Source organism: Polyodon spathula, chromosome 9 (genome assembly GCF_017654505.1).
Source record: "Polyodon spathula isolate WHYD16114869_AA chromosome 9, ASM1765450v1, whole genome shotgun sequence".
Taxonomy (NCBI): Eukaryota; Metazoa; Chordata; class Actinopteri; order Acipenseriformes; family Polyodontidae; genus Polyodon; species Polyodon spathula.
In genome coordinates, this window is record NC_054542.1 from 41,915,466 (window position 1) to 41,941,523 (window position 26,058).

General features: G+C 38.7%; 1 protein-coding gene across 4 annotated transcripts in view; it reads right to left on the reverse strand.

Moving 5' to 3' along the window:
• Nucleotides 1-26,058, reverse strand: part of LOC121320894 (FERM, ARHGEF and pleckstrin domain-containing protein 1-like) — a 92,124-nt gene that overhangs the window by 59,467 nt on the left and 6,599 nt on the right. For all 4 annotated transcript variants that reach the window (XM_041259660.1, XM_041259658.1, XM_041259656.1 and 1 more), the window contains exon 2: nt 24,841-25,032. In XM_041259660.1, the coding sequence (XP_041115594.1) occupies nt 24,841-25,011 (171 nt within the window). In that variant the 5' untranslated portion in view covers nt 25,012-25,032. The remainder of the gene's footprint in view (nt 1-24,840; nt 25,033-26,058) is intronic.

Genomic DNA, 26,058 nt, shown 5'->3' on the forward strand with positions numbered 1-26,058 from the left:
GTGTACACAGTAAAATCAAAATTGGTACTCATGGAATCAATCTTATTAGTCAGCATGGTGATCCATATGTCAGAATGCATGAAGATTTTTTTTTTTTTTTTTTTTTTTTTTTTTTTAATACCAGTCTCCATTTCAAATTAAATTAGGTTTCTGAATTCTAATGATGTCAGTTTCCAAAGCATTTAAAATGCATTAAACACAAAGGAATGCAATTAATATAAACCATGAATGCAAAATGCAGCCATTTGGACAAGGCACATACCTCTTCAACAAGTGGTGTGGGATGAGCAACATCAACTGAACAGATGAGGGAGGGAGCCCAGGACTCACTGCCAAGATGGGGCGTGAGAATGCACAGATTAGCCAAGCTATGGAAGACTGGCTGAGAGGCAAGGGTGCTGTTCAACAGACTTTATAAAAGAACAACACTGCTGGTCTCGGTCTTGTCATGGTCAAGTGTCTGAGAAACATTTATGGAGGCAGTAGTTGAATAAAAAAATTGAGTTAATAGCCCCACACATTTTCCAATACAGCATTTTATTAATTTATTTGCATGTATTTGTTTAAGCTGTAGAGAATTACCCCCTCCCTCATTACTGCCTTTCGGTTTGCTGTGGTTCATTAAGTTAATGAGCGCTGCATCATACAGTACTTTAATTGCCTGTTCAGGACCCAATTAAACCAGTTCTTTGGCTACACCCACTGTCACTTGCCTGCATAAATTTTAAGAAAACACAAAATCAGCCATTTCTTTCACAGGAATATCCACTACAGAAAAAGCATAACTACAACACCATATTCATACTGTGCAGGTCAGACTCCCTCGGATTCACAACAGAGACATTGACCGACTCAGATGAAGCAGTTTTCAGTTACGTTTCTCACCATGGGGAATAGGGGGCAGGGGGGAAATAGGGAGAGGCTGTGAAATCAAACCGATCGTGAAGTTAAGAAGTTATCCCTGGCAGCCACTGACATCCTACAAGCACTCATCCCGTTTCCATGGGAACAGATTCACAGAACCAAATGTGGAACTGCATCCATGCTCAAAATATATGGTGGCATTTCCATAATATCAGATTGGGTGTCAGGAGATTACATGTACTGCTGTTCTTTCTGTTTCTGTTTCTCTTTCTCTCTCTCTCTCTCCCTCCAATTAGTTCTGAACCTTACTGTCACAGTTTCCATAAAAGTGTAAATCTCTTCTCTCTCAAATGGTATGCCGATGAAATGCACAATAGAAAACCCTAACTGAGCTGGGACAACAGCCAATTATAGGGCAGGAAACACTTAATAATAGGGGAGCACCGATGAAGGTTCTTGGGCTATACTGATAGAAGATGGTTATCTATCCATATCGGCCGTGCAGGTAAGCTATTGCAAACTACTAGAACAAGACACAGGGCCTATATTTAAACAGTTTTATAATTATAAATGTAAAATGAACAGATTTGTTTACCAGTTGTATTTAAATGACAAAAACAAGCAGGTAGCGTATTGTTTACCTGCTGCATTTCAGCAAATGAATACAAAGAATAAAGTAGTATTATACTGTGTGCTTGACCGCAGTTTAAACATTTGTTATACAAGTCACACACAAAAAAAAAACACTTTGCATTTGTACTAATAAAACACTGCTATGCAAAGAAAATACATAGTGTGATTAACTTTTATAGCCACTTACTGTCAAACATTGCGTATTATAACTTCAACCTATATTGTAGAAGTAAAAAAATGTAGCCTATGCAATATCAACTACAACATTTGTTAAATTATTATTTTAAGCACACACTGCTTACAAACAAAGCACAACTGAAATTGTTGAAAACAAAAAGATGTCATAAAAATATCTGGTTACAAAATTCAGTCAAGCTTGAATTTGTTACAAAAGACGGCACAGTAATCAATTCATGCTTCAAGATGCCTCTGAATACACCCACAACCAATGCAGATTAAGCAAGATCAACAACAAATATTACAAAAAAAAATTCAAGCATGAATATAGGTGTACATTTCAGAAACTGCCGATAGACGACTGTGTTATTTTTCCACCTCAAAAAGCCTCTCTTTGTTAATGTGTACTGTTCTACATGGTGAAATTCACACTCCAGCAATAAAAAGGCTGTTCAATAAAACTTCTCTGTTCTCACTGGCTAAGCTGTGTTAATGGTGGCCTTGTTGTTTTCAACCTCAGGCATCAGCAAATGTGTGACAATGCATAACCTATCCTTGAGGCTTAGGCAATGTTTGACCAGTAAGACTGGGAAACTAAAACTGAAAAATATATTTTTGCGCTTAAGGGAAAAACACACATACGAGAGGAACTCATTAACGACAGCACTGACCAGACATGACTTACTGATTCAACTGACATGACTGTCCCTGTTTAATGAAGGGCTGAGATTCTGTTCCTCAACCATACCCAGAAGAAGGGTCAAACTACAAATCATTTAAACACTTAAGTCGAAAGCCCAACATCCACAGATGGATCTACAAACCTATTAATGAGATGACGGGTGTCAATTGTCATCACACTGAGAAAGCACATCCATAATAAAAGATGTGCTGTGCTTGACGTTCAAAGCAGTACTACACAATACAATGAACTCAAGAAGTCTGTTCAGAAGAAATAGGGGAAGGCAAACAGCCTTGGGAAGGGGATCCCTACAGGACTGACTGTATTCCATGAACCTAGCAGGATATTCCAGTCTGTGGTGCTGTGGCAAGAGGGCTCACAATAGCAAAAAACCTTGTTTCATTGTCATGGCGACATGAATACGGCTTGGCGGCCCACATTACAGGAAGAGGTGGCTTGTTGCCAAAAAGATGCATCATTCTTGATAATGACAGATCGTTTAATGCAATAGCTGTGGAATAGAAGATACTTCTGCATTCTCTTCTGTATTGTTATGCAATAAAAAAAATAAAAAAATAAAAAAAACACAATCTCTATTAGTCTTTACAAAATGTTTTCCCAACAAAACTACAATTTGTTATCACTAGGTTTTATGCTAGGTAATTAAAATAATAGATATGATTTGAAGTCAAGACCAAAATTAGGGTCACCTACGAAAAACTGGAAATAGAAGAGTGTGATCCTAAAACAACAAATAAATGTCAATGTTCACTCTACCTTAAAAGTCAACAAGTAGTTGAACACTTTGTTGAAACAACCTGTAGCTTTGTGTGCGTTTCATTCTGTGTGTTCCAGGAGTTAAAATCCTTCTCACAAGCTTCCACAGAAACAAACAGCCAACATGGAAATGTATAGAAACTGCAAACATAAAATAGAAAAACTAAACAATTATTTTGGTTTGGGTGTTTTGTTTGAAGAATAACCAAGTGACATTTTTAAAAGCACTGTGTTTCTTTCTGTAATAAGCTAGCCATGAAGCACACTGGATATGCATCTTGTTCTGTGCTAAATTCTTGGTACATTACAAAAAACAACAGTTTAAAAAAAAAAATGGGTGGAGTGATTTATGATTGTGGTAAAAACTTTAAATATAATCCTTTAGCAAGACATTTCCAAAGCCACATCTTTCAAATCTAAAGGAGTTCCAAACTCCCCAGCTATTTTGGCAATTCATACACTTCCTCTGATAGATGCAATGGCGTATGTTCTAATTTACTGCATTGTGGGTACCAGAAAGTCAACCAAAATGTGAATTAAACCCCTGTAGTGAGCCACAATTTTGACTGCTCAGTGATTTCCCATGACTTTGCTTTCAAAACTATTCATATAAAGAGACTTACTGTAAATCGGTAAACTTTTTTGAATGTATTTATTTTTGGCCAGACATTTCATGGACAAAATATGTTACAGTGGGGCTCTTAAACAGACCAAACCTGTCCTATCTTTCTGGAGAGACTGTTATTCAGTACTATGTAAATACAATATCATAGTACGGCATTCAGTAATTGTTTACATTTGAGAAACAAAAGCATACAGTTCTGAGTAACAACTAAAAACCAACAAGCCTCGCTTCTAGATGTGAGACTTACAGAATTTCAAGCGCACACATGGAGTTTTAAAAGCTGTTCATTCTGTTTTCATTCAGCCAAGTCCACAAGGGTAAACACGTTGTGCAAATAATTATAAACTCCAGAAAGGCGAGGCTCCACTCAAAATGATGGTGTCTTGCTTCGGTGATTACAGAGCCACTGTTCACTGCATTACAAGTTCATCTGGAAAGTACTTGGAACATCCTGTAGTGTAGCAGTTCCTTAGGCCTGGACCAAGAAGAGATTTTGAAATACATAGATAACATTGACAGATGAAATCAGTGGCAGGTCACGTTACAGCCAGTAGCGACAGCACTTGCAGGTACCTGATCTTTCAGTCTTGTGGCTATAGTAAAAGCTGCTAACAGACCAGACAAGCCATTGAACATAGCGTACACATCTAAACACATCAAATTATTATAGTTTCCTGATATTTCTGTAAGGTTTAAGCTTTCAGTGTCTACACAAGATAGAAGACCAACCAGGTGGCTGTTGGCCTTCCTCCTGCCCGCCTGGTCAGTAGAAATCATGCTAGTGGTGTTACAGTATGCCTGATCTGCTTTACCAACTGTTTGAAGCGGTCACTAGAGTGGCCTTGGCTCTCAAAGTAGCAATGCTACATGTGTGTGGTTGACACTGATGAATTTCATGATTTCCTACCATCAAAATACACATGCAAATGTTTCGGATCAGTGGTTTTAATTTCACAGACTAAGAATTACATCCAAAAAAAAAAAGAAGAAACATTTCAAGCATTTTCAAAATATATCATGAAGATAAGAGGAGATTGACAAAGTGAGGGCCAAGCAAAACACACAGAATCCATCAGTGTCAACCACACACATGTAGCATTGCTACTTTGAGAGCCAAGGCCACTCTAGTGACCGCTTCAAACAGTTGGTAAAGCAGATCAGGCATACTGTAACACCACTAGCATGATTTCTACTGACCAGGCGGGCAGGAGGAAGGCCAACAGCCACCTGGTTGGTATTCTATCTTGTGTAGACACTGGAAGCTTAAACCTTACAGAAATACCAAGAAACAATGTCTTTCAGGGGGGCGATTCCCATAGTGGCAGTTCATATTGAACGCTTTTACAAACTGAATTAATTGTTTAAAAAGAGCATTACATTTTCCCTTATGGCAGCTAACAAGCTTAAGAAAATATTAAATGATTAAATAAACTTACCAAATTAATCAAATTCTTACAATTACTGCAAGACACATTTTGGTGCAGTTGACATAGACTTCACCAATCAGCAACAAACAATTCAAAACTGTACTGTTACACAAAACAATGCATTACATCCAATCTGACAAATGCTAATTAAAAATACAACAACAATAGAGCAAACACCTTGAACAGCTCAACACCACACTCTGGTTAAGTTAAGTTAGAAAGGCCAAGAGAGACATAAATGAGCATTCCAAAAAGATTTTTCCAATATTATAACAGCAAGAGAACATTCAAAGAGGAGGTCTAACGTCTAAAGATACAAAGGGCAAAATCATTACACTGTGTAACAATTTTTTTTTTTTTTTTTTTGGTTCCTGGGTAGTAAGTGCTATTTCCTAATTGCTTATGCCTCAAAAGTATAGAAAGTGGCTATTATTCCCCACAAACTTTGCTTTTGTGACCAGGACAGTGATATTGTGAAATTTACCTATTTTCCAGAACATTCCAGATAGATTCAGTGCTGAGTAAACTTGGAGTAACTTCTAGAACTTTCCAGTAATATAAATAGTAGTATAAATACAGGGGCCTTAAGCCCACCGGTTCAGTTTAGTTCCAGCTGCCTAAGTGGATACATATCTGCATTTTTCTGAGATGGCATCAAGAGGCTGCAAGCATCCGGCAGACGCATTTTGCTATGTCTGCGGCCAATTTATCAAGACAAGAGCGAAAAAGTACTCCATGGAAGCATCTGCTAAGATGTGTGAGGCCTACAAGGCATATTTCGGCATGCCTGTCGGGGATCAAGACAAACCCTGGGCACCTCATTTCACCTGTGAGCACTGCAAAAAAAACTCTGGAAGGTAAGATGGACAATTGTTGCTCGGAATTTTATGTTATAAAATTTGTTAATTTTTAAAATTGTAAAAGTTTTTAATTTTAAAATGTTTTACAATTTTCAATGTTATTGAAAAAATATATCATATATGAAAAATGTTGCGAGAATCTCTTACACATTAGTCATGGGTGAAATAAATGTATTTTTGTAGGATGGTACAGAGGGAAAAGAGAGCCATGAAGTTCGCTATCCCAAGAATTTGGCGGGAACCCACTGACCACTCAAGCAACTGCTACTTCTGCATGGTGGACCCTTCCAAACGTCGGACTGGCAAGAATGCACCTGCTATCACGTATCCGGACCTTCCTTCATCCATCGCCCCGGTGCCACACTGCCATGAGCTCCCCGTACCCACTCCTCCGGAGAGAGAGCAGCCGTCTTTAGAAGAGAGCAGCAAGTCAGAGAGCGAGGAAGACGTTGTAGATCCAGATGACAATTTCAGAGGTGGAGCTGAGGAGAGAAACCCATACTACCCCAACCAAAAAGACCTCAACGACTTGATTAGAGATCTTGGTCTCACCAAGTCCAATGCCGAGCTTTTGACGTCTAGGCTCAAGCAGTGGAACTTGTTGGATGAAAGTGTGCAAGTCGCAGATCAGAGGAAGCGTCACCAACCTTTTTCCAGCTTCTTCACCCGTCAAGATGGGCTCTGCTTCTGCCACAATGTGACCAGTCTGTTCGAGGCAATCGGAATCACCTGTAACCAGAATGAGTGGCGCCTCTTCATTGACAGCTCATCCAGGAGCCTCAAAGCCGTGCTGCTCCATAATGGTAACAAGTACCCATCTCTTCCCCTGGCTCACTCGGTGCACCTCAAAGAGGATTACAACAGCATCAAGACCTTGCTGCATGCCTTGAAGTATGATGAGTACAGCTGGGGGGTCATAGGAGACTTCAAAATGGTGGCATTCCTGATGGGTCTCCAAGGCGGTTTTACCAAGTTTCCCTGCTATCTTTGCCTTTGGGACAGCAGGGACACCAAGGCGCACTACCACAGGCGGGACTGGCCACAGCGGACAGAGTTCTCTGTGGGGAGGAACAACGTCAAGTGGGAGCCACTGGTGGACCCCCGGAAGGTGCTGATGCCACCACTGCACATCAAATTGGGCCTTATGAAACAATTTGTCAGAGCTCTAGATAAGGAGTCGGCAGCCTTCAAGTACCTTCAAGACTTCTTCCCTAAGCTGTCTGAGGCAAAGGTCAAAGCCGGTGTCTTTGTCGGACCACAGATAAAGATCCTGGAGTGCAATGAATTCCCCAAGAAGCTCACTAGTAAGGAGAAAGCGACTTGGAACAGCTTTGTCGCAGTGGTTCGGGGCTTCCTGGGCAATCACAAGGCCGAAAACTATGTGGAGCTGGTTGAGACTCTGGTGAAGAACTATGGCACAATGGGCTGTAGGATGTCCCTCAAAATCCATATCCTTGATGCTCATCTTGATAAATTCAAGGAGAACATGGGAGCGTACTCTGAGGAGCAAGGCGAGCGCTTCCACCAGGATATACTGGACTTTGAATGTCGCTACCAAGGACAGTATAACAAGAACACGACGGGAGACTACATTTGGGGGCTGATTCGTGAAAGTGATTTACAGTATAATCGTAAATCTCGAAAAACTACTCCGTTCTAAATCTTTTGTAGTCATTTTTGTATTACTTTAGTATAAATACATGTTAATTTGGATTCATATGTTGTTTTTTCTGACGAACGAAAAGACACAAATTCGCCCGTTTTCTCATTGGAAATAGGTAAATTTCAAAATATCACTGTCCTGGTCACAAAAGCAAAGTCTGTGGGGAATAATTGCCATTTTCTATACTTTTGAGGCATAAGCAATTAGGAAATAACACTTACTACCCAGGAACAAAAATTGTGTTACATAGTGTTATTTTTCACAAGTTTTTACAAAAGGAAGATACAGGAAACATCCTCCACATGTCATCCAGTTCCTATCCAGTTTTAAATAACTTTAGCATAACAGAGGCAGAAGTGTTAAAGGGACTAGGAGCTCTTAAAATAAAAAATCCCCTGGGCCGGATGAGATCCTCCCAATAGTACTCAATGAAAGAAGTTATTTACAAAACCGCTAACCAAGATCATGCAGCAGTCTCTTGACACAAGGGTTGTACCAACAGACTGGAGAATTACAAATCTAATACAGATCCACAAAAAGGGAGACAAAACCGAACCAGGTAACTACAGACAAATAAGCCTGACTTCTATTATATGTAAACTAGAAGATCCAAAATGGAAAATTACCTAAATGGTAACAGGGTCCTGGGAGACAGTCAGCATGGTTTTAGGAAAGGGAGATAGTGTCTAACTAACTTGCTTGATGTTTTTGAGGATGTAACATCGACAATGGATAACTGCAAAGCATATGACATGGTTTATTTAGATTTCCAAAACGCTTCTGACAAAGTCTTGCATAAAAGATTCATTCTCAAACTGAACACAGTAAGGATTCAAGGAAATGCATGCACATGGATTAGGGAGTGGTTACTATGTAGAAAACAGAAAGTACTGATTAGAGGAAAAACCTCAAAATGGAGAGAGGTAACCAGCGGTGTACCACAGGGGTCAGTAGTTTGTCCTCTGCTATTACTAATCTACATTAATGATTTAGATTCTGGCATAGTAAGCAAACTTGTTAAATTTGCAGATGACACAAAAACAGGAGGAGTGGCAAACATTGTTGCAGCAGCAAAGGTCATTCAAAATGATCTAGACAGCATTCAGAACTGGGCAGACACATGGCAAATGACATTTAATATAGAAAAGTGTAAGGTACTGCATACAGGCAATAAAATTTTGATTTATGGGAGATACTGAAATTGAAGAAGGAATATATGAAAAAAAGACCTAGGAGTTTATGTTGACTCAGAAATGTCTTCATCTAGATAATGTGGGGAAGCTATAAAAAAAGGCCAACAAGATGCTTGGATATATAGTGGAAAGCGTTGAATTTAAATCAAGGGAAGTAATGTTAAAACTTTACAATGCATTAGTAAGACCTCATCTAGAATATTGTGTTCATTTCTGGTCACCTCGCTACAGAAAGGATATTGCTCTAGAAAGAGTGCAAAGAAGAGAGACCAGAGTTTTTCCGGGTTTAAAAGGCATGTCATATGCAGACAGGCTACGAATGGCCTCCTCTTGTTTGTAAACTATGTTCTTAATGTCAGCTCAATTGTAGGCTTGTTTACCTGCTTCTGTTCCTGCAGTTCTCTATGGATTTCAGCACTGTCAGCATCTATGCCAGAATTAATTGGCCTGAGCACACAGCAGGCTGCAGGAAAGGGCCAATTAAAACTACTCAGTTCAATAAAGGTTCTTCCCCTCCCCCAGTAGGAAATTAATGTAATTATTGCATTTTGTCTGGCATTAATCACTCACTGCAGAGGCCCCTTTAAATACTTCTCCAAGATGATTGGTGCTTTGATGTTTATTTTTCACAACAGCTCGCGGAACACCGTTTTTACTAGCTTGCCAACATTTCAACCTTTTATTGACGTATTAGAGATGCTAATGGAGTAGAGGAGTTACCTGCACATGAATGTCCTTCTTCATGCCAGACTTTAAAATGCCTGGTTGTGTAATTCACCTTCAGAACTTGAAATGCTGGTTTGTAAATGGCCTTGTCGCCGTGGTATGTCTTAATGCAGTGCTGTGTTGATGAGCCGAGTGGGTCAAAAGGGCAAGACAGTCTAAACCCAGTCTCGGCCCTGAATCATTCAGCAGATTCAGGAGATTGCACCAGGTTATTGATCTACCAGGAATTAAGGTTCCTTGGCTCCTGGCTCTTTGCAGATAAGAATCGGGTGCTATTGTGTCTGCAGGCTTGGGGGCAGGGAGGGGCTAGAGCTTTTAATAACTACCCAGCAGTGCTTCAAGCCCAGCATACACGAGGAAACATGTTTCTTCAAAAACTGTCAAGGAGACATTGGTGGGGGAATCTTTTTCAAGCAGCAAGTGGCCATTCCTGCCACACACTTCAAAGAGGATGAAAGCCTTATTGCAGTGGTGCTGCACTTATAACTACATTAAAAACACTGTAGGTGTGGCTGATTGAAAAGAAAGACGGGTTTTATTAACCAAACAGCACCGGACTCATCAGCCCCTGCCTAAAGTTTTTCAAAACTATTTCACTTAAAATTGCTTGAAAATCTCCATTTACATCACCATTTATGTTGAACAGTTGTCAAAGAACTTGCTCCAGATTAGTCTTTACAAGTGCTCACATAAATATTCATGCATGCTCCGGTCAGTTGGCTAATACCAGTAGTGTAATCTTATTTTGCTATGCTAATTCTTATGAATGTTTAAGCCAAATAAATGTGTGACAGGTAAATACAGCACGAATGAAATGTATCATTAAGTACAGCTTAAATATTGAAAATAAACTACACTATGTTACATAACATGGCTGCTAGGCTAAACAGAAATTACTACAGCATAAACATTGCACTAATGTAGGTAGGCATCCGTAGACTGCAGAAGTCACCGTCTTGCAAAGTCACATGACCCACAAACTCACGCTCAGAGTCTCTCTTGATGGCCCAAAAGCAAAATGTTTCCCCAAAAATGTAGAACCCAGGTCTACTCTGGGAAACATGTTTCCTGGTTTCTGCACAGATGGAAACAGCTAGTATACACAAGGAAACACTGTGTATGGAAACACGTTTCCTCTTGTATGTTGGGCTTCAGCACAAGCTGCTGTTTAGTGTTAGTATATGGGTATACAAATGGGGACTAACTGCACTGTATAAAGGAAAATCTGTTAAACCCAGGAAGAAATCAAGCTATTTAACAATTGCTAATAAAAAAAAACACAACTCTGAACAAGCCCTCAAGTTACTATATTTTGACCTTATTATTTCTAGTCAGTAATCTGTACCCAATGACTAATTCCTGGAGTTATACAATATGTATTTTTCTGAAAGGAAATGATTCTTAAACTCCTTTGGCAGCCCTGTACTAGACTTGATGTTATGGGACCATGTTATAAAATACCCTGCACTGCACCCCACCCCCCTAAACAAAAGGAAGAAAAGTACTGTAATTTGAGATTTAGACCAAGAACTCTACTGCACAGTATATTTTATAATTATATAGCATGAAACCCACTATAAAAGACTTCTGAAACATGTTACTGATTGACATGAAGCACTATTTATTTCCTTTTATTGGGATGTAGAATGTGATTCCCAAGGGGAGTATTGCTCCTCCATGTTTATGACTGGGTGGCACCAAGTCCCAAGGAGATTACTCATGACTGCCCAAGGTCATAGAAGTCATCAGCAGCACCACTGGGATTAGAACAATCTGTCAGCTCTTACCAATACCAAAAGACCAGGTGGTGTCTTGCTCTAATCAAATGAAATTAAAATACCTCCACACATGGAGAGAGGTTCATATCCTGAGGAGAGTTTACTGTACGCGGTGGGTAGATTACAGTACATTATAAAACAGGCTGTACATAGTTGGTTAGATTGTAAACTGGCTGCACATTGTTATTCTCCAGGGACTTTCCCGCTGTTGAATTGGTTTTAGAGACAATCAGCAATCACTGCACCAGAGGGTCTTTGCACACAGTCATGTCAGAAATGGTCTCAGAAAACCAGCTATATTGTGCTTTCAGTTCCCAAAGGCATAGATGCAAATACATATTGAAAAGCACTGCACATCAGCAGTCATCTCAGGGTCACATTTTACAAAAAATACCTGGAGGTCATTGTGGACTCCTTATGAAGCAGCTCAAGAACAACAAGAATTGATGAATGTTTTCATAAGCAGGAAACAATTCCAGCTCTTAATTGATAGGCTCCTGTTCTATTAACTGAGAGAAGTGTTAACAGGATCTCAGTCGCTGCCAGCGGTTTCTCAGAACAGCAATCACCAAGATTGTACTGCATTCACATTTCTCATTAAAACATGTAGGTCTCGCTCCATTTACCGAATACTGAAAAGGTATTGTATGCAGTGAACAGAAAAAATAACCATATCTGCACAAAAAAAAAAAAAAACGAATGAAACAATCATATATATTTGGTTTTCAGTACACTAACCAAGGCAAGTTGCTAGCATGCTGTAGAGGGGTTTGTCTCTAAAGCACTAGTCTACTCTCTCTGCCCCCACTTGGAATGCACGATCATGACAGGAATGCAAGGAGCCTTCAGGCTCCCTATGAGCTGGCACAAGAGCAGCTCCACAGTGAAGGGGTTTTGGGACAGTCTGTACTTCTTTAAAAAGATCATATTAAATGCAGTCTTGACTTTGTTTAATGTTGCTGAGCCAGATACTTTAGTATACTCTTTGCATTTGGCTGTTTAAATGTCAAACAATGTGCGACTAAAAGGTATAAAGTCGATATCTTTTACATTACGTATTAATAGTTACATATGACTCCCATTTAATTCTAATTGTGTGTTGTAAAATAAAATTTAAAAAAAAAAAAATGTATACATATGTTTTGTCATAAATGAAATTGGAGCGGTTAACTGCAGGAGGCTATATCTACACCTGGGCTGAATGTCTCTCAAATGTCGCTGCTCTGCCCTTTCACCAAAGCTGCTACAACAAAGGTCACTGGATATATCACAAGCCAAGTGTTTAACAGGGCTTCCACTAATGACTTGAAGCCAAGACAGAAAATAAATGAGATGCACAGAGGAAAGATCACGGAGAAACACGAACAGGATTGATTAGACTGTTACTGTTCCCAGGGGGTTGCGGTTCCAGACTGAGGAATCGGCATGAGAATGGTACTCGTATCACGAAACTGCCTTCACTAAATGTACGCCTGATAGTCTTCTTGGAGCGGGAAGGGTCATAAAGCATTAACTACTGTGTCTTATCGAGATTCCCATTGGAGGCTGGTTTCTGGGCCCACTGCAGCTGCCTACACCACCCTGACATCGTGCATAAAACACTTCTATTGGTCAAAGGCCTGTTTTTTTACCAAAGATTTGTAATTGTGAAACCATATATTTGAGCAGATGCTGAGGGATATACGCTGGGGAAACGGTGGTTATTTACAGATGAAATAATAAAGTAGGCCACGCTATATCCCATACCCGATACGAAGGCTGAATCAGTTTTGACACATGTTCTGCAAAACTCCTACAAAAGCTACTGAGCAGGCAAACAGGACACTGGCAACTTGCAAATGAGATTTTTTTTTTTTTAATAGTAACCATCTGCATGTTTCATGGTTTAAATATGTGTGACTGCTTTCAATAGGACAGCTCAGGACATGTAAAAAACTAAAAGTGGAGTAAGCCAATGTGACACTTTAGTCACAATGACAGTTTATTTTACCTCTATGGATCACTGCTTTGCTTGCAAACTAGTGATGATTGGAAAAAATATATATTTGAAATGTTTCTTGTGGATTGGAGTTCCTGATCCAAGGTAAAGTGGTCTAGTGATTCACAGCTGTTTAGGTGAGATATGTGTTTTGGTGTGTATATTTCTGGTCTGTTCAGCAGACTGAAATTTTGCATCCAAATATTGGCACACCAAATAGATAGATATAGATTTTTCTTCATTTGTAGGAATAAACTCCCTAGAATCTCATAACTGACACTGAATATAAAAAAACTATTAAATCTGATGCTGCTGCAAAAAAGTATTAGAAAACTTTCTTCTAAAATGATTTTCTTCAGTCTATAAAACTTACAAAATAATTCATAAACTTATTTCAGGCTTTATATATCATACCACAATTATTTAACAATAGAATGGCCATGCGCATCAATTTGACGTGTTAGGATTTAAAATGTAAAATTACTCTGCGTTGGCGAATGCCATGCGGTTGTCCATAGCATGACAAAACTGCGGTTTATAACCCCTGCTTCGCATGTGAAAATCTGACACATTTTCATTGTACCCTTCACAGATTTAAGTGGACTCGCAGGCATTTGTTCTTTGATTTTGCTAATGTCTTCTGTAGTGATGAGATCCACAGCAACACTTGTGCGTGGCTGAATTTTTTGATAACCCTCCTTTGCGTCTTCAATATCCTCTTTCTCTGCCAGTTCTGTCCGCTGTGAACTTGATTGTGCCTCCAACACCTGGATCTTTCCACGAGCCACCTACATGAAATTCCAGTACACTTTTACAAAGCCACGGAAGAAAGACAAAAAGTCAAAAACAAGCAAAAGTTGCCTTTGTTCCTGTACTGGGTAGTTGGTCCATCACTCCAGAAATGTAGAGTTTTCACCTTGGGGAAAACTTTCTTCAAACATTTTAAGACTGGTGTCATACGAGCTCAGACGGCCACTTCACAATGATGAAGATCTACAGACACTGTGCAAAAGCATTTCTTAACAGTCCTACATAATCCACCACTGAATGGGATGACACCCGTTTGTGGGATGCGCCAAAATGAGCACCTTGAATCTGACTATTAGATTTGCAATTGTAATTTTCTGAGACACCAACAAGAATTACAGTTTCGTTTTCTGCGAGGTTTTCTTTCAGTTGTTTTCTCATTTTGAACGGATTGTGAATATTGAATGTGTGAGAACACAGACTTGCTGCTTCCTTGTGTAGCAGATTAGTTCTACCAGCTTTCCCCATTCTGTACACTTGAATGCTGTAGTCACAGATTAGCTTTCTCCGTTCTTAGTTTCTTTGCTCTCCTTTTGTGTAGTCCATTCTTTCCAGTTTATTTCTGTCATTGCTAGGATTTGTTTCAATTTTCTTGCCCCCACATTGTTCACACTCTCTGGAAGAGCACTGCTTATTTCCAGGATTAACCAGTTTCCAGAGTATTTGCAAGTTCTTCAGCATCACTGATATTTATGATCTTTCTATAGAAGAGAGCATCCACTTTAATTTGAAGAATCTCTTGCTTTACACACTGGCAAGTCTGCCTGTCTCAGTGGAGAAATCCAGAATGGTGAAATTCTGACACTGGAATTTTCATGTTTGAAGTGCAGGAACAACCTTTCCAGTGGAGCAGACGCTTTCTCTTTTTTACTTGGCGCAAAGCGATAGTATCTCTCTCGCCAGGAAACACCCGACCTGATGTTTCCGAAAGTAATCCACTGTGTAATACAGCAGCTGAGAAACGGCATGATTAAACTTTCCCAATTTTTATTGCTTTGTGCTTTGCTGAAATTTGAGCATGTGGTGAAAATTAGTGCCTTCCTCACATTTTTGTCCACTTTCCTATTTTCCAGGAGTTCCTCCGTAGCTTTGCCAGTGGAATTTGTTTCTTTTTTTCGCATTTACCCTTTTTTGTATTTTGACACCTCCCTTTCCAGCTGTCTTATCTTTTAGCAATTCTGTTTCTTTTGACCTTTTGTTAGATGGTGATGGCCTTTCTACACTACCATAATATCTTTACGGCATGCAGATTCATAAATTTCCAGAGTTAAAAGTAAAATCCAGCATTTCTGATGTTTAAATATCTAAAATATAACAAAATCAAAATTCTAGTTAGAGGACAGGGGTTGATTGAGATCTGTGCTACAAAAAAAAACAAAAAGGAAAAGAAATAATACAATTTTTATTGTGCAGAATAGAGTAAAAAGAAATATTTGGTTAAATATAGAAATTGTAAATATCCTTCATTTGTACAGTGAAATGACGTCAGGATAGCAATCTATATAGTTATTTGAAAATTGCCCATCTGGGTGTAATGAGGCTCAAATCCTTAGCCTAATGAATCTCTTAAAATAACCTATCAGGTGCAGGGGAATTGCTTGTAAATCTCAGTGGATTCAACTCTCCATCCTAGATTTTTTTTTTTTTTTTTTATCCCATAATCAAAACTACAAAAATTCTATATGATCAAATTACTGTATATTCACACTTCACAGGGTAGATTTAAAACAGAATAAAAATATGAATCTACTGCGATGCACAAGATTTCTACATTTATTTGGTAAATTATTTAACAGCACTATTAAAAAAAGTACTTTCTTCGGAGTTTAGTGTTTGGAGATTGCTACCAAGACAGGTGGCTTTTCTGTACCAATGTATGTCAAAATATCTGCTTTTGGAGTCTGCTGTACGCTACCAAAGTCCCAGAGGCGGCTTCTTGGGCTGTAATTACACCCTTTTAATATCCAAGCAGGTCTGGGCCATCGCAGCAGAATGGAATCCAATAAATACCCGACTGCAGCCTCGCTGTAATGAAATGTGTTTAATGCATGAATCTGATGATGTGCAGTGTGACTGCTTACTGCCCCAATCAGCATCGGCAAATCAAATCCCACTTCTCAGTTACCTTGGGCAGATGTTAACACAAACGTAAAGTGGGTTGTACAGCTAGGGTTAGATTAAAGGTCTAAAAAAATGCAACAAGTTCATATTTTGAGGTAATACCATTTTAAAATAATTGTATATGTTGACATTGGATTTTGTATGATCATTTTAAAATCAGAGAAATACATGCTAGTATAATATATCACACACATACATATACTGTGGGATATAAAGACTTCAAAGCAGAAAAGCCCCTTTGCACAGAAAGCTTTCTTTCTGGTGTTCACATCTCTGCTGCACCTAGACTGTGATCTCCGACCTAACTCAAAACGTCCATTTTCAAGCCTCTCTATTTAATGAAGTGCTTATTGGGCGGTCCATCTTGCACAAGGAAAGGATGAAGTAAGGCAGCTACTATTACTGCTTTCACGCCAACGCACAAAGGCGTGTTGCCACACAGGCTGACTATTTCCCTTAAAGAACTTTAAAAAAGAAAAATTACCTATATAAAAAGAACAAAGTGGCTAACAAGCAGAAAGCTATCTCATGAAGACAGCAGTGGAAATACAGACATGAACAAGAATGCAATGCTACATCTGCAGATTCTAATTCATTAAACAGTGAATGATGCCCAGCAAAAACTGTTAATGTATGAACAGCATTTTAGCAATCTTTATCATTAGTTATATGCTTACTTCTACAGCAAGCGATTGAGACCCGACAGCATTGTTTCTAAAACTGTAGATACAGCACTGCTACAGATTCTGCTGTGGCACTGAGGTAGCTTTCCATTAGCTGCCATCAAGATGTTCATGATTTGAGGCAGCACACACGATAGATAGAAGAGCAGACTGTGTGTGCTTGTACAAAGAAATGTACTGCACAGAATCACCCTAGCATCACCCTATAGAATTAACTCATTTAGCATCATAAAGTAAAATGAAACCTGCTGAATAATGTTAACATATTGAATACCACTTCGACATTTTCCTTATACAAACAAACCAGTTTTATAAGACCTTGCTTAATATCATACCCACTTTATTATCACGAATTTTCAAAAGCCACTCGCCATGCACCACAGGTTCTTTGAGAAATTACCTCTCTCAATATCATCATGCTTATCGTCACTTTTGAGCAGCCTGTCAAATGCTGCGTGGGTGGGCTTCTCGAAGTAACCACAGGATAGAATTGCTTTCCAGCGCAACTAATAACCAATGAATCCAGGAGTTAGCAATTTTTTGGATTTAAAAACAAATAAAATAATAAATCTGATGCGACTTAAATCTGATTTTTCTTTTTAATTATTTATTTATAATTATGGAATTTTGTAGTACCGTAGTTGGAGCTCTATAGTACCTTCAAACAGTAAATTTAAGGATGTTGGAAATGGAGGTTTGTGAATAGTTACATATCAAAACTACTCAATCTTAAAATGAATACATAAAGCAAATTATTTATCATTTGTGGCATCCTCTAAAAATGTGAACTACAATATGTGAACTACAAGAATTTAGTGATGGAGTACGCCAGAGAAAAGTCCCCCTCCCTCAGCCCAGTCATTTGTTTCTTTCTTTGATTTCCTCTTTCTGTGTCACTCCAAACACACACAGTTGTCACTTAGGACTACTTTGCTTTTTATAGTGTGTTCAATTGTTAAAGTTCCTGATTGCACCACTAAGTAAACCCGATTTCAGCGGGGCTTAACACAGTACTCAGAATCGCTTCTGCGAATATATTGATGATGGGGCAGGCCCTCTATAACGGGACAAGACATGTCTTCAGAATACCATTTCAGTGCATTTTGTTTTTACAGTATTTATGCTCCACAGAATCGGGGGTAAGTACCATTCGTGTTTGCACTCGCATCTGTGCGGTGATCACAATACAGCCCTAAGTTTTAGTTTATAGACAGTAAGAGTTTCTTTGTGTTAATACTTGTCATGTCTTTCCTTGTGAAACTATATCAAATAGGTAGTAAATTAAACTTTTAAATTTAAATAAATTTTTTAAGTGATTTAAAATAGACTTCTTGGTCAACCCTTAATAAATCATCTCATCTGACAAACTGACATTTTGTGCAGCCTGTCAAGTGCTGCGTGGGCGGTCTTAACGGGCTACAGTTCAGTTACAAAACACCAACGTCACCAAATTTCTTCTTTAACAGTCAGTCTTATAAAAATGCACACACAAAAAAAACACTACAAGTGCAACGCCTAGCCTAATTGATAGCTCTCATCAGTCAATTCATGACTTTTTTTAGATAATGACAAACTGTTCTTTCCAGTTGATACAAAATGTATGACCTATAGTAAACTAAATGCATGCGTTTAAATGTAAAGAACGTCTAAATGTACAGTATTAAAACATTGCTCTAATTCACTGTTAGCTTACTTTCTCCCCCCCCCCCCTCGTATTCGTAATGTGTTGTCATAGGCAACCGTTAAAGCGGGTTCATCTGTACTTAAGAAAAAGCTAAACAATTGAAAAACGTGACATTATATGATGTTAAATACAAGATCTAAAAATTGTTCATATATGTATATATATTTTTTTTTTTTTTTTAATGTCTGAATCCTAAAATTCTATATAATGCAAAACTTTTGGCCATAGCTGTAGCTCAGCACGGTGTTTACAATAAGACTAACATTAGCGTTCCAAAGAATCTAATTATCCCTAAACTATCTCACAAAGCATGTAGTGAAACAGCCTATATAAAGAACGCACATGAAAGCTCCTTTATACTGTACAGTAGGTGAACCCACAAGATTACCGTAAAAATATATGTTTTTGTGTAATCATTTTAAAACCGCCTTTGTTCCACCTCTGAGGCATGAAATTGATTACATGGCGCATGGCCAGGTTTAGGTATTAAATGGAAACTAATCACACAAAGTCTGAGTACCTCACCTGGGTTGGTGCCATAAACTGCTGGCAACAGACCAATAACCTGAGCAAGAAACCAGCTGCCCACTCCCTGTGAAGAGAGAGGATAGAAACTCTACTGGAGTGGCCTGCTCTTCGCTCTCACTTTGTAAATGACAGGCTACAAAATGGCTAAAATTGGTCATGTTTATTTGCCAAAATAAACACATACCGCACAACTGTATTAGGGTCAGCTAAAGTTTATACTGAGATAAAATTGTGATTGATATTCTTGCAGATGTAATGTAAAGAATGTATAAGGTTTGAAATACCTGTGGTTTCAACAGTGTAATTTGGAAACCTTGTACAAACTGTTACTGTAATGAGGAGATAATATCACTGGAACCAAAGCTTTAAAGTCTCAAAAGATTTTTTTTTTTTCTCAAATCTACCAAAAAAACGTATTGCTCATACTGTACCACTTCAACTTTTGGCAGACAAAGACTGGTGGCTAATAAGGAAACTTATGGCTCAAACTTCATTATGTCTTAACCTTCTGCATCGCAGGCAATCTGTTCCCACATTAAGAATAAAAACTGCATTTTTAATCAATTCTAATTTTGGTTTAAATCAAGCTAGATGAAAAAAACTGAATACCTCTACAAACCTCAAACAAAAGTAGCTTAGTAAAACAGATGAAACGTCTGCCTGTGTGTGTCACAGTGATGTTCACACAGCCCTCCACTTCGTACTGCTGCTGGTATTCCTTTATCAGTTACAGGACTCAAAGTGAAACTGAAGTTGCGTTTGGTCTTTCCTTGTATCCCACAGTAAACCTCTTATACACACTGAACCTTTGTGAAAGAGCCTGTAATAATACTATTTGCAAGCCGAGATTATGCCACTTAAACATGAACAAACCAGCACTGTTTAAAATCAGACGGCAGTAAAGTCACTCAGTTAAACGTGTGTAAAATATTTCATTTATACCTCCACTTGTACTCATCAGCTTCTTATCTGGAATTACTTTGCAAAAGTCTCAATAATTCTTCTGCTGCTTCAGTGCCTCATAAGTAGTGAGTTATCAAATTCAATTAACTGTCCTCAACTGTTTAAGAAGCCAACCACAGTCCAGAACAGTTAATGAATACCAAACTACAATTCATTTTTTAAAATGTAATAACAACAACAACTAAAAAAAAAAACACCCCTCCCACCCCACACATATGTAAAGTGTTGCGAATGAGATTGTGGCAACTTTAACCCTTCAAGTCCAGCTCTTTGTTCAAATCAAGCCCTTAATTACATTATGTAACACAATTTTTGTTCCTGGGTAGTAAGTGTTATTTCCTAATTGCTTATGCCTCAAAAGTATAGAAAATGGCTATTATTCCCCACAAACTTTGCTTTTGTGACCAGGACAGTGATATTTCAAAATATCACTATTTCCAATGGGCAAAGGGGCAAATGTGTGTCTTTTCATTCACATAAAGTCAGAAGAAAACAACATATGAATCCAAATTAAAATGCATTTATACTAAAGTACTACAAAAAATTTAGGAGAGTAGTTTTTCGAGATTTACGATTATACTGTATTTATAGTCTAATCATAAATCTCAAAAAACTACTCACTTCTAAATCTTTTGCAGTCATTTTTTACAGGAGCTACTGTGATTTCCCCCTCCACCAGGCTGCAGTATAAAGAGGTTTCAGATGACTCCCTCACGTCAGCAGTTTCCTGATCAGCACCTCTGTGCAGCCCCTGGAATTCCTTCAGCAGACTGCACTTCCTGAACTCCGGTTACAGCCTCACACAGTCCTCAACAAAAAACCTGCAGCATTCTCACAAACACACTAGAAAGAGGCACACCAGGGAAACACTGCGGTTACAGAGAAACAGATCCAGCGTGTGCATTGGCCTTTAAAAGAAAAACGCGGCCTGCTGATTTCTACTTCATATACAGGCATTAGAATCTGATTCATTTCAAACTTCGCACTGCAGCTGAGGTTTAGTAAATCTGTGTCTGCTAGGAGATGTTGCAAAAGTAAATATTAAACAGTCTTAAAAGTGTGGCCGGGAGTCGGTCTGTACATGAACTAATCATATCATGCTCCCTTTTCAATCCCTTATTCTTATGGCAGCCCAGCCCAGCAGCACTTCACAGGGGGGACCATGTCCTGATCAAATTAGTTCTCATGAATGTTTCATGTTGATTGTGCCCTGCAGTGAATGTGCAAATATTACACTTATTTCCTGCTTAACATTGACACACTAATACATATTTAATAAAAAACAGCATAAGGCATATGCAGCATTTCCAGACAACGTTATGTTTCACGAGAGATCAGTCCTTACAGCCTGCTTTGTAGTCAGATGAAATGAAAGGGTGTTTTCAGCAGACTTGAAAAAGATACTCAATGTGTTTGATGCATTTTACTTCCTCCAGTCTGCTTTAGAAGGCATTCACCCCTTACATTACTGGCGTTAGGAGAGCCACCAGCATGACTAATGGGAATTGAAAACATTCAAAGCTTTTCAGCAGTAACACATGAGAGCTACCTTAAATGGCACTACATAACTGCAGACACAAATATCAAATAGAACCCTGTTCCATACTACTTGGTGGAAACAATATTTGAGAGAGTGTTTGTTTTCCAAACGCCTGCATTTTGAATGGCAACTCTAGGAAGAATTGCTGTGCGAGTGGTGCTTGCCACTGTAGTTCAGCAGTCACCGACTTCATGGAAATGAATACAGGACCTCAGCCTCTGCACTGCTCCTTGAGTCCTAGTCTGCTCAGCTTCCAAATTAGGAAGTCGTCCCCCCCCCCCCCTCTCTCTCTCTCTCCCTCCCTCTGTGTGTGTGTGAACTTCCTGAGCAGGAAATGCATTTTAGTAAAATGGACCCCAGCGGGGTTTCTAATCTAAGAAAATGACACACATCCCAGACTGCCACTCCTGTAGAGGTCCTCTCCGTGTACCGAGAAGGAACTGGGGTGCACAAAACAGAAAGGTTCTTTACAGTTCATAAACCATTCTTATGATTTTTTTTACATTTTATAGCTTTGTACATAATGAATACCAAAAGGGACTTTTAAATCTTCCTAGTTTTTCTTCATACAACTGGGTTTTATACTCTTATCTTTTTTTCTATTGAATAGATAAGCAGTATCCTCAGTCTGACCTCTGATCTCAAATCTAGCTTGGAATGGAATTGCAGGAAGCTATTTAAATGCTTCCAATGGTTTACACAAGTACAGAAAAAAAGCCTTATGGCAAGTTAATAAAATGTATTATAAACCAATAAAAAAAACTAATAAAACTATCATGAGCCATGTGAAGGGAAGACACATGACACAGCAGAGAAGAGCTGGCCTTCAGCAGTTCAGCTTGTGCTCAATATGTATCTTCAGATGCTGTGTAGCTGGAGAGCTGTTTGAAACAGAGGTCTGGCTTGGAATGCTGTTACAAGAAAACAACTGACTGGAAACAGGTCATCAGTTACTGAAAGTTAGTGTGTATTTAGCGAGTGCCAAAAATCTGTAATAAATCACTTCTATTTAGAGGGATGTATTTACTGCAATGGACTCGGGTTCACTAAAACAGCATGAAAACCGTGATTGTGCAAGTTTCACAGGCTTTGCCACTTGTAATAACCGTCATTGTAACAGTATTGTTTGTTTTAAATCAGTTGTATAAACTGCTGTTTACACTGTGCCCAGGTGATGCAAGACTAACAATGCACTGAAAGTGGCAAAGATTCGGAAACGTGTTGTTTAAGTGCCTGGTTTTGTGATATTTCAAATGATGAATCCGAGAAATAAAACAAACATGATGGGAATTGCATGCTCTGTTTTTCCCTGCAGGGTAAGATGGAGCTGAAGCAAATTAAATGTGAATTGTACAACAAGGAAGGCTTTCCTGTAATGGGAGCCTGCTGTCTGTGGATGCAGTGATGAGGCCCCCCCCACAGAGCATGAGGCAATGTACGAAGCTGAGCAACATTCTATCTCAAGAACAAGCAAAGTTCTGTGTTCTGTGAAAGCTTATATTTGGGATGTTGCTGCTTCATTTTTCCACCAGGGACAGCATAATGAACTAGAGAGATGGTTTCATGGATTGAAAAGTTCTTTCAAAACCAATATGTACCCAAAGTTTCACTTTGGTTTGGTTCTTTAAAAAAAAAAAAAAAATTGTTTAAAAACATTTCTACTCTACCCAGATCAAGAACAAGTGCACTGGAATGACAGTTCCATTGAGCCCTTTGATCAAGAACAAGTGCACTGGAATGACAGTTCCATGCAGCCCTTTGATCACAATGAAAGGAGATTCCAGGTGTGCAGAAGTTAAGCAGATTCAGCTCTTCAACACCAGACATAGATTTTATTTTATTTTAAAAGCAGAACCAGAGAAGGAAAAACAGTATCTAGTTTTATAGTCAAACTGTTTGTTTGAAAACAAGGAAAAACAAAAGCTTCCTTTTCAAGCTGATAACACATTCATTCACCAGGTTACTTTTCCAACTGTGATGCACAGCCATGCAATGCAGCAATGGCTTCAGCTTACCAACACACAAAGGATTCCTTCCATTCCAAACTCGTTCTTAACAAGAGTAGTGGGTTTTGCTTAAAATATGTAAGTCACAGAGGAATTGTATGTAAAAGTCTAATCTCTTCACACCAGGAGGGATAAAACATTCAGTCACAGTAGATGTAGATTGTACTCACATCTATATTTTAGAGAACTGAAACACAAGCGGGTTTCGTTTACACAAAGACAGACGACCCGTCGCTGAAAACAGGAACTTGACAATTGAAAATGACACGCAGTGGCTTTTCCTCCTCTAGTAAAATCAAGCAATATGTTACAATAAAACTAATTAATGTCTTGTTTGAGTGGTTTCTCAGTTCCCATCCCATAAAAAAAAAAAAAAAAAAAAAAAAAGATTTCTCATTGGTTACATATTTTCACATCATTTAAGATCTGAATTATTTTCTGCATTCAATTGCATTTTATTGAATAACTGGGTACATTTCAGCATACAGGTACAGTACTACAGTAAGAAAATGTAATGGCACAGAATATAATTGGTAACCATGTAACAGTATGGCGTTCCATCCTCACAAATCACAATGAAGTGCAGATCTATAGCATGGTTAACAAGCCAAGGCACCAGTACTGAACACAACATGAGACTAACCAAGGTTAGACTCATTCATCCTGTTAGCACCTTGAACTTGGTGCTTATCTTAGGTTGTCATACCAACAATTTACCCACAACAGGCAGCGCTCAAAATCGGCCTTTCTGAAAAACATGCTTCAGGGGATTACAATTTTGCCATTGAAATCTATGTCATATTAATAATCTGTCATTTAACGTAATATTACTTACGCTTGATAGATGAACATACCCAAGAGATTAAAACACTGTCACTTTGTCAAAGCGAGAGCAGTTTTGGAAGAAACCTAACAAAACGATATCTTGTAAATGGCCAAACACACGGAATAAAAGCGAGCATGCTTGAATCGAGGTAACTTTCCATTACAGTGGACACAAACATGCCTATTTTTTAAATGCTATAACATACATGCAGGTTTATTAACGAACCCCAGGCACAGACGACTTTCAGGACAAAGCAAATACCCGGTGCTTTATTTGAACCAAAACACAGGTAAACTTACAGATACATCGAACACTTCCTCTGTATCATCCAGCATGCGGACCTTGATGGGGATCGGTCTGCCCGGGGGCATTACGGGAGGCCTCTGACCAGGTTCCAAAGTACTGATCCCCACGCTTTCCTGCGCTCCCAGCCGCAACCCAGCTGTCAGTCTCTGCTCCGGTTCACCCATGCTTACAGACCCAGCCTCTTTCTGAAAACACAAAGACATGAATGAGATGCAAAATTGGAGTAGGACAGCAATACCACAGGAAATGCGCCTTTCATTTGTAAATGAAAGCCAAGGGCTAATCAGCACCCAGAACCTTCTCAAATGTGACCTGATTAAAAGTGACAAAAGGACCATGTGTGATATGAATTAAAAAAAATAAATAAATAAATAAATCATGAAGTACACGTTTTGCTCCCATTCATAAAACAGTTATCTTTGCACAAAAATGTAACAAACAATTTACATTCTGAAACATGTTTGCAATGATGAGAAAAAAATATAGTTCAAGTTTGCTCATTTGTTCTGCTTTGTTTTCAAGGTATGAAGTGTTAAAAATGTACTGCAACCCCAATTCAACTATATCTGTTCACAGAGAACACACTAAAACCAAGGCTGATGTGGCTAGCCTATTTAGAAGAGCCTGTTTCCATGGGGGATTTAAAGAACTTTATCTTAGAAACAAAAGGACCAGACCTTTAAAAGACTGCGAGAGTTTTAATGAAACCAAAAAAAAATTACACCTACTGTCTACTGTATAAAAGTTTTGGAAATAATTACTTGCAGTACAATATCAGAAAATATTTCCAGGAATAGTTCAAGCAGTTATGCCTAAAATAAATAGACATGAGAAGACCAGCAGGCCAAGCTTCACTTGAGTATGAAAAAGGAGCACTAGAAGACTGTTCAAAGCAGCAGCAGGAGGCTGCACAGAGGCAACAATTTCCAGGTTGGAAATAAAGCCCATTTATATGGTTACTATGGTTTCCTACACAGATCTGTAGCCAGACGGATATCTTAAAAAAAAAAAAAAAAAAAAAGCCAGTTTCAAATCCCCCCCTCCTTATAACATGTCAAATCATCTCCCATTTGCCCAGCTGCAGAATTCTGAAGCATAATCATCATAATCCCATTTTCTCACAGATTTCACTTTCAATTGGTCTTTTTCACTGTACCCAGAATACAGGCTGACTGCAGATCTGACAGCTGTACATCCAAAATTAAATAGTC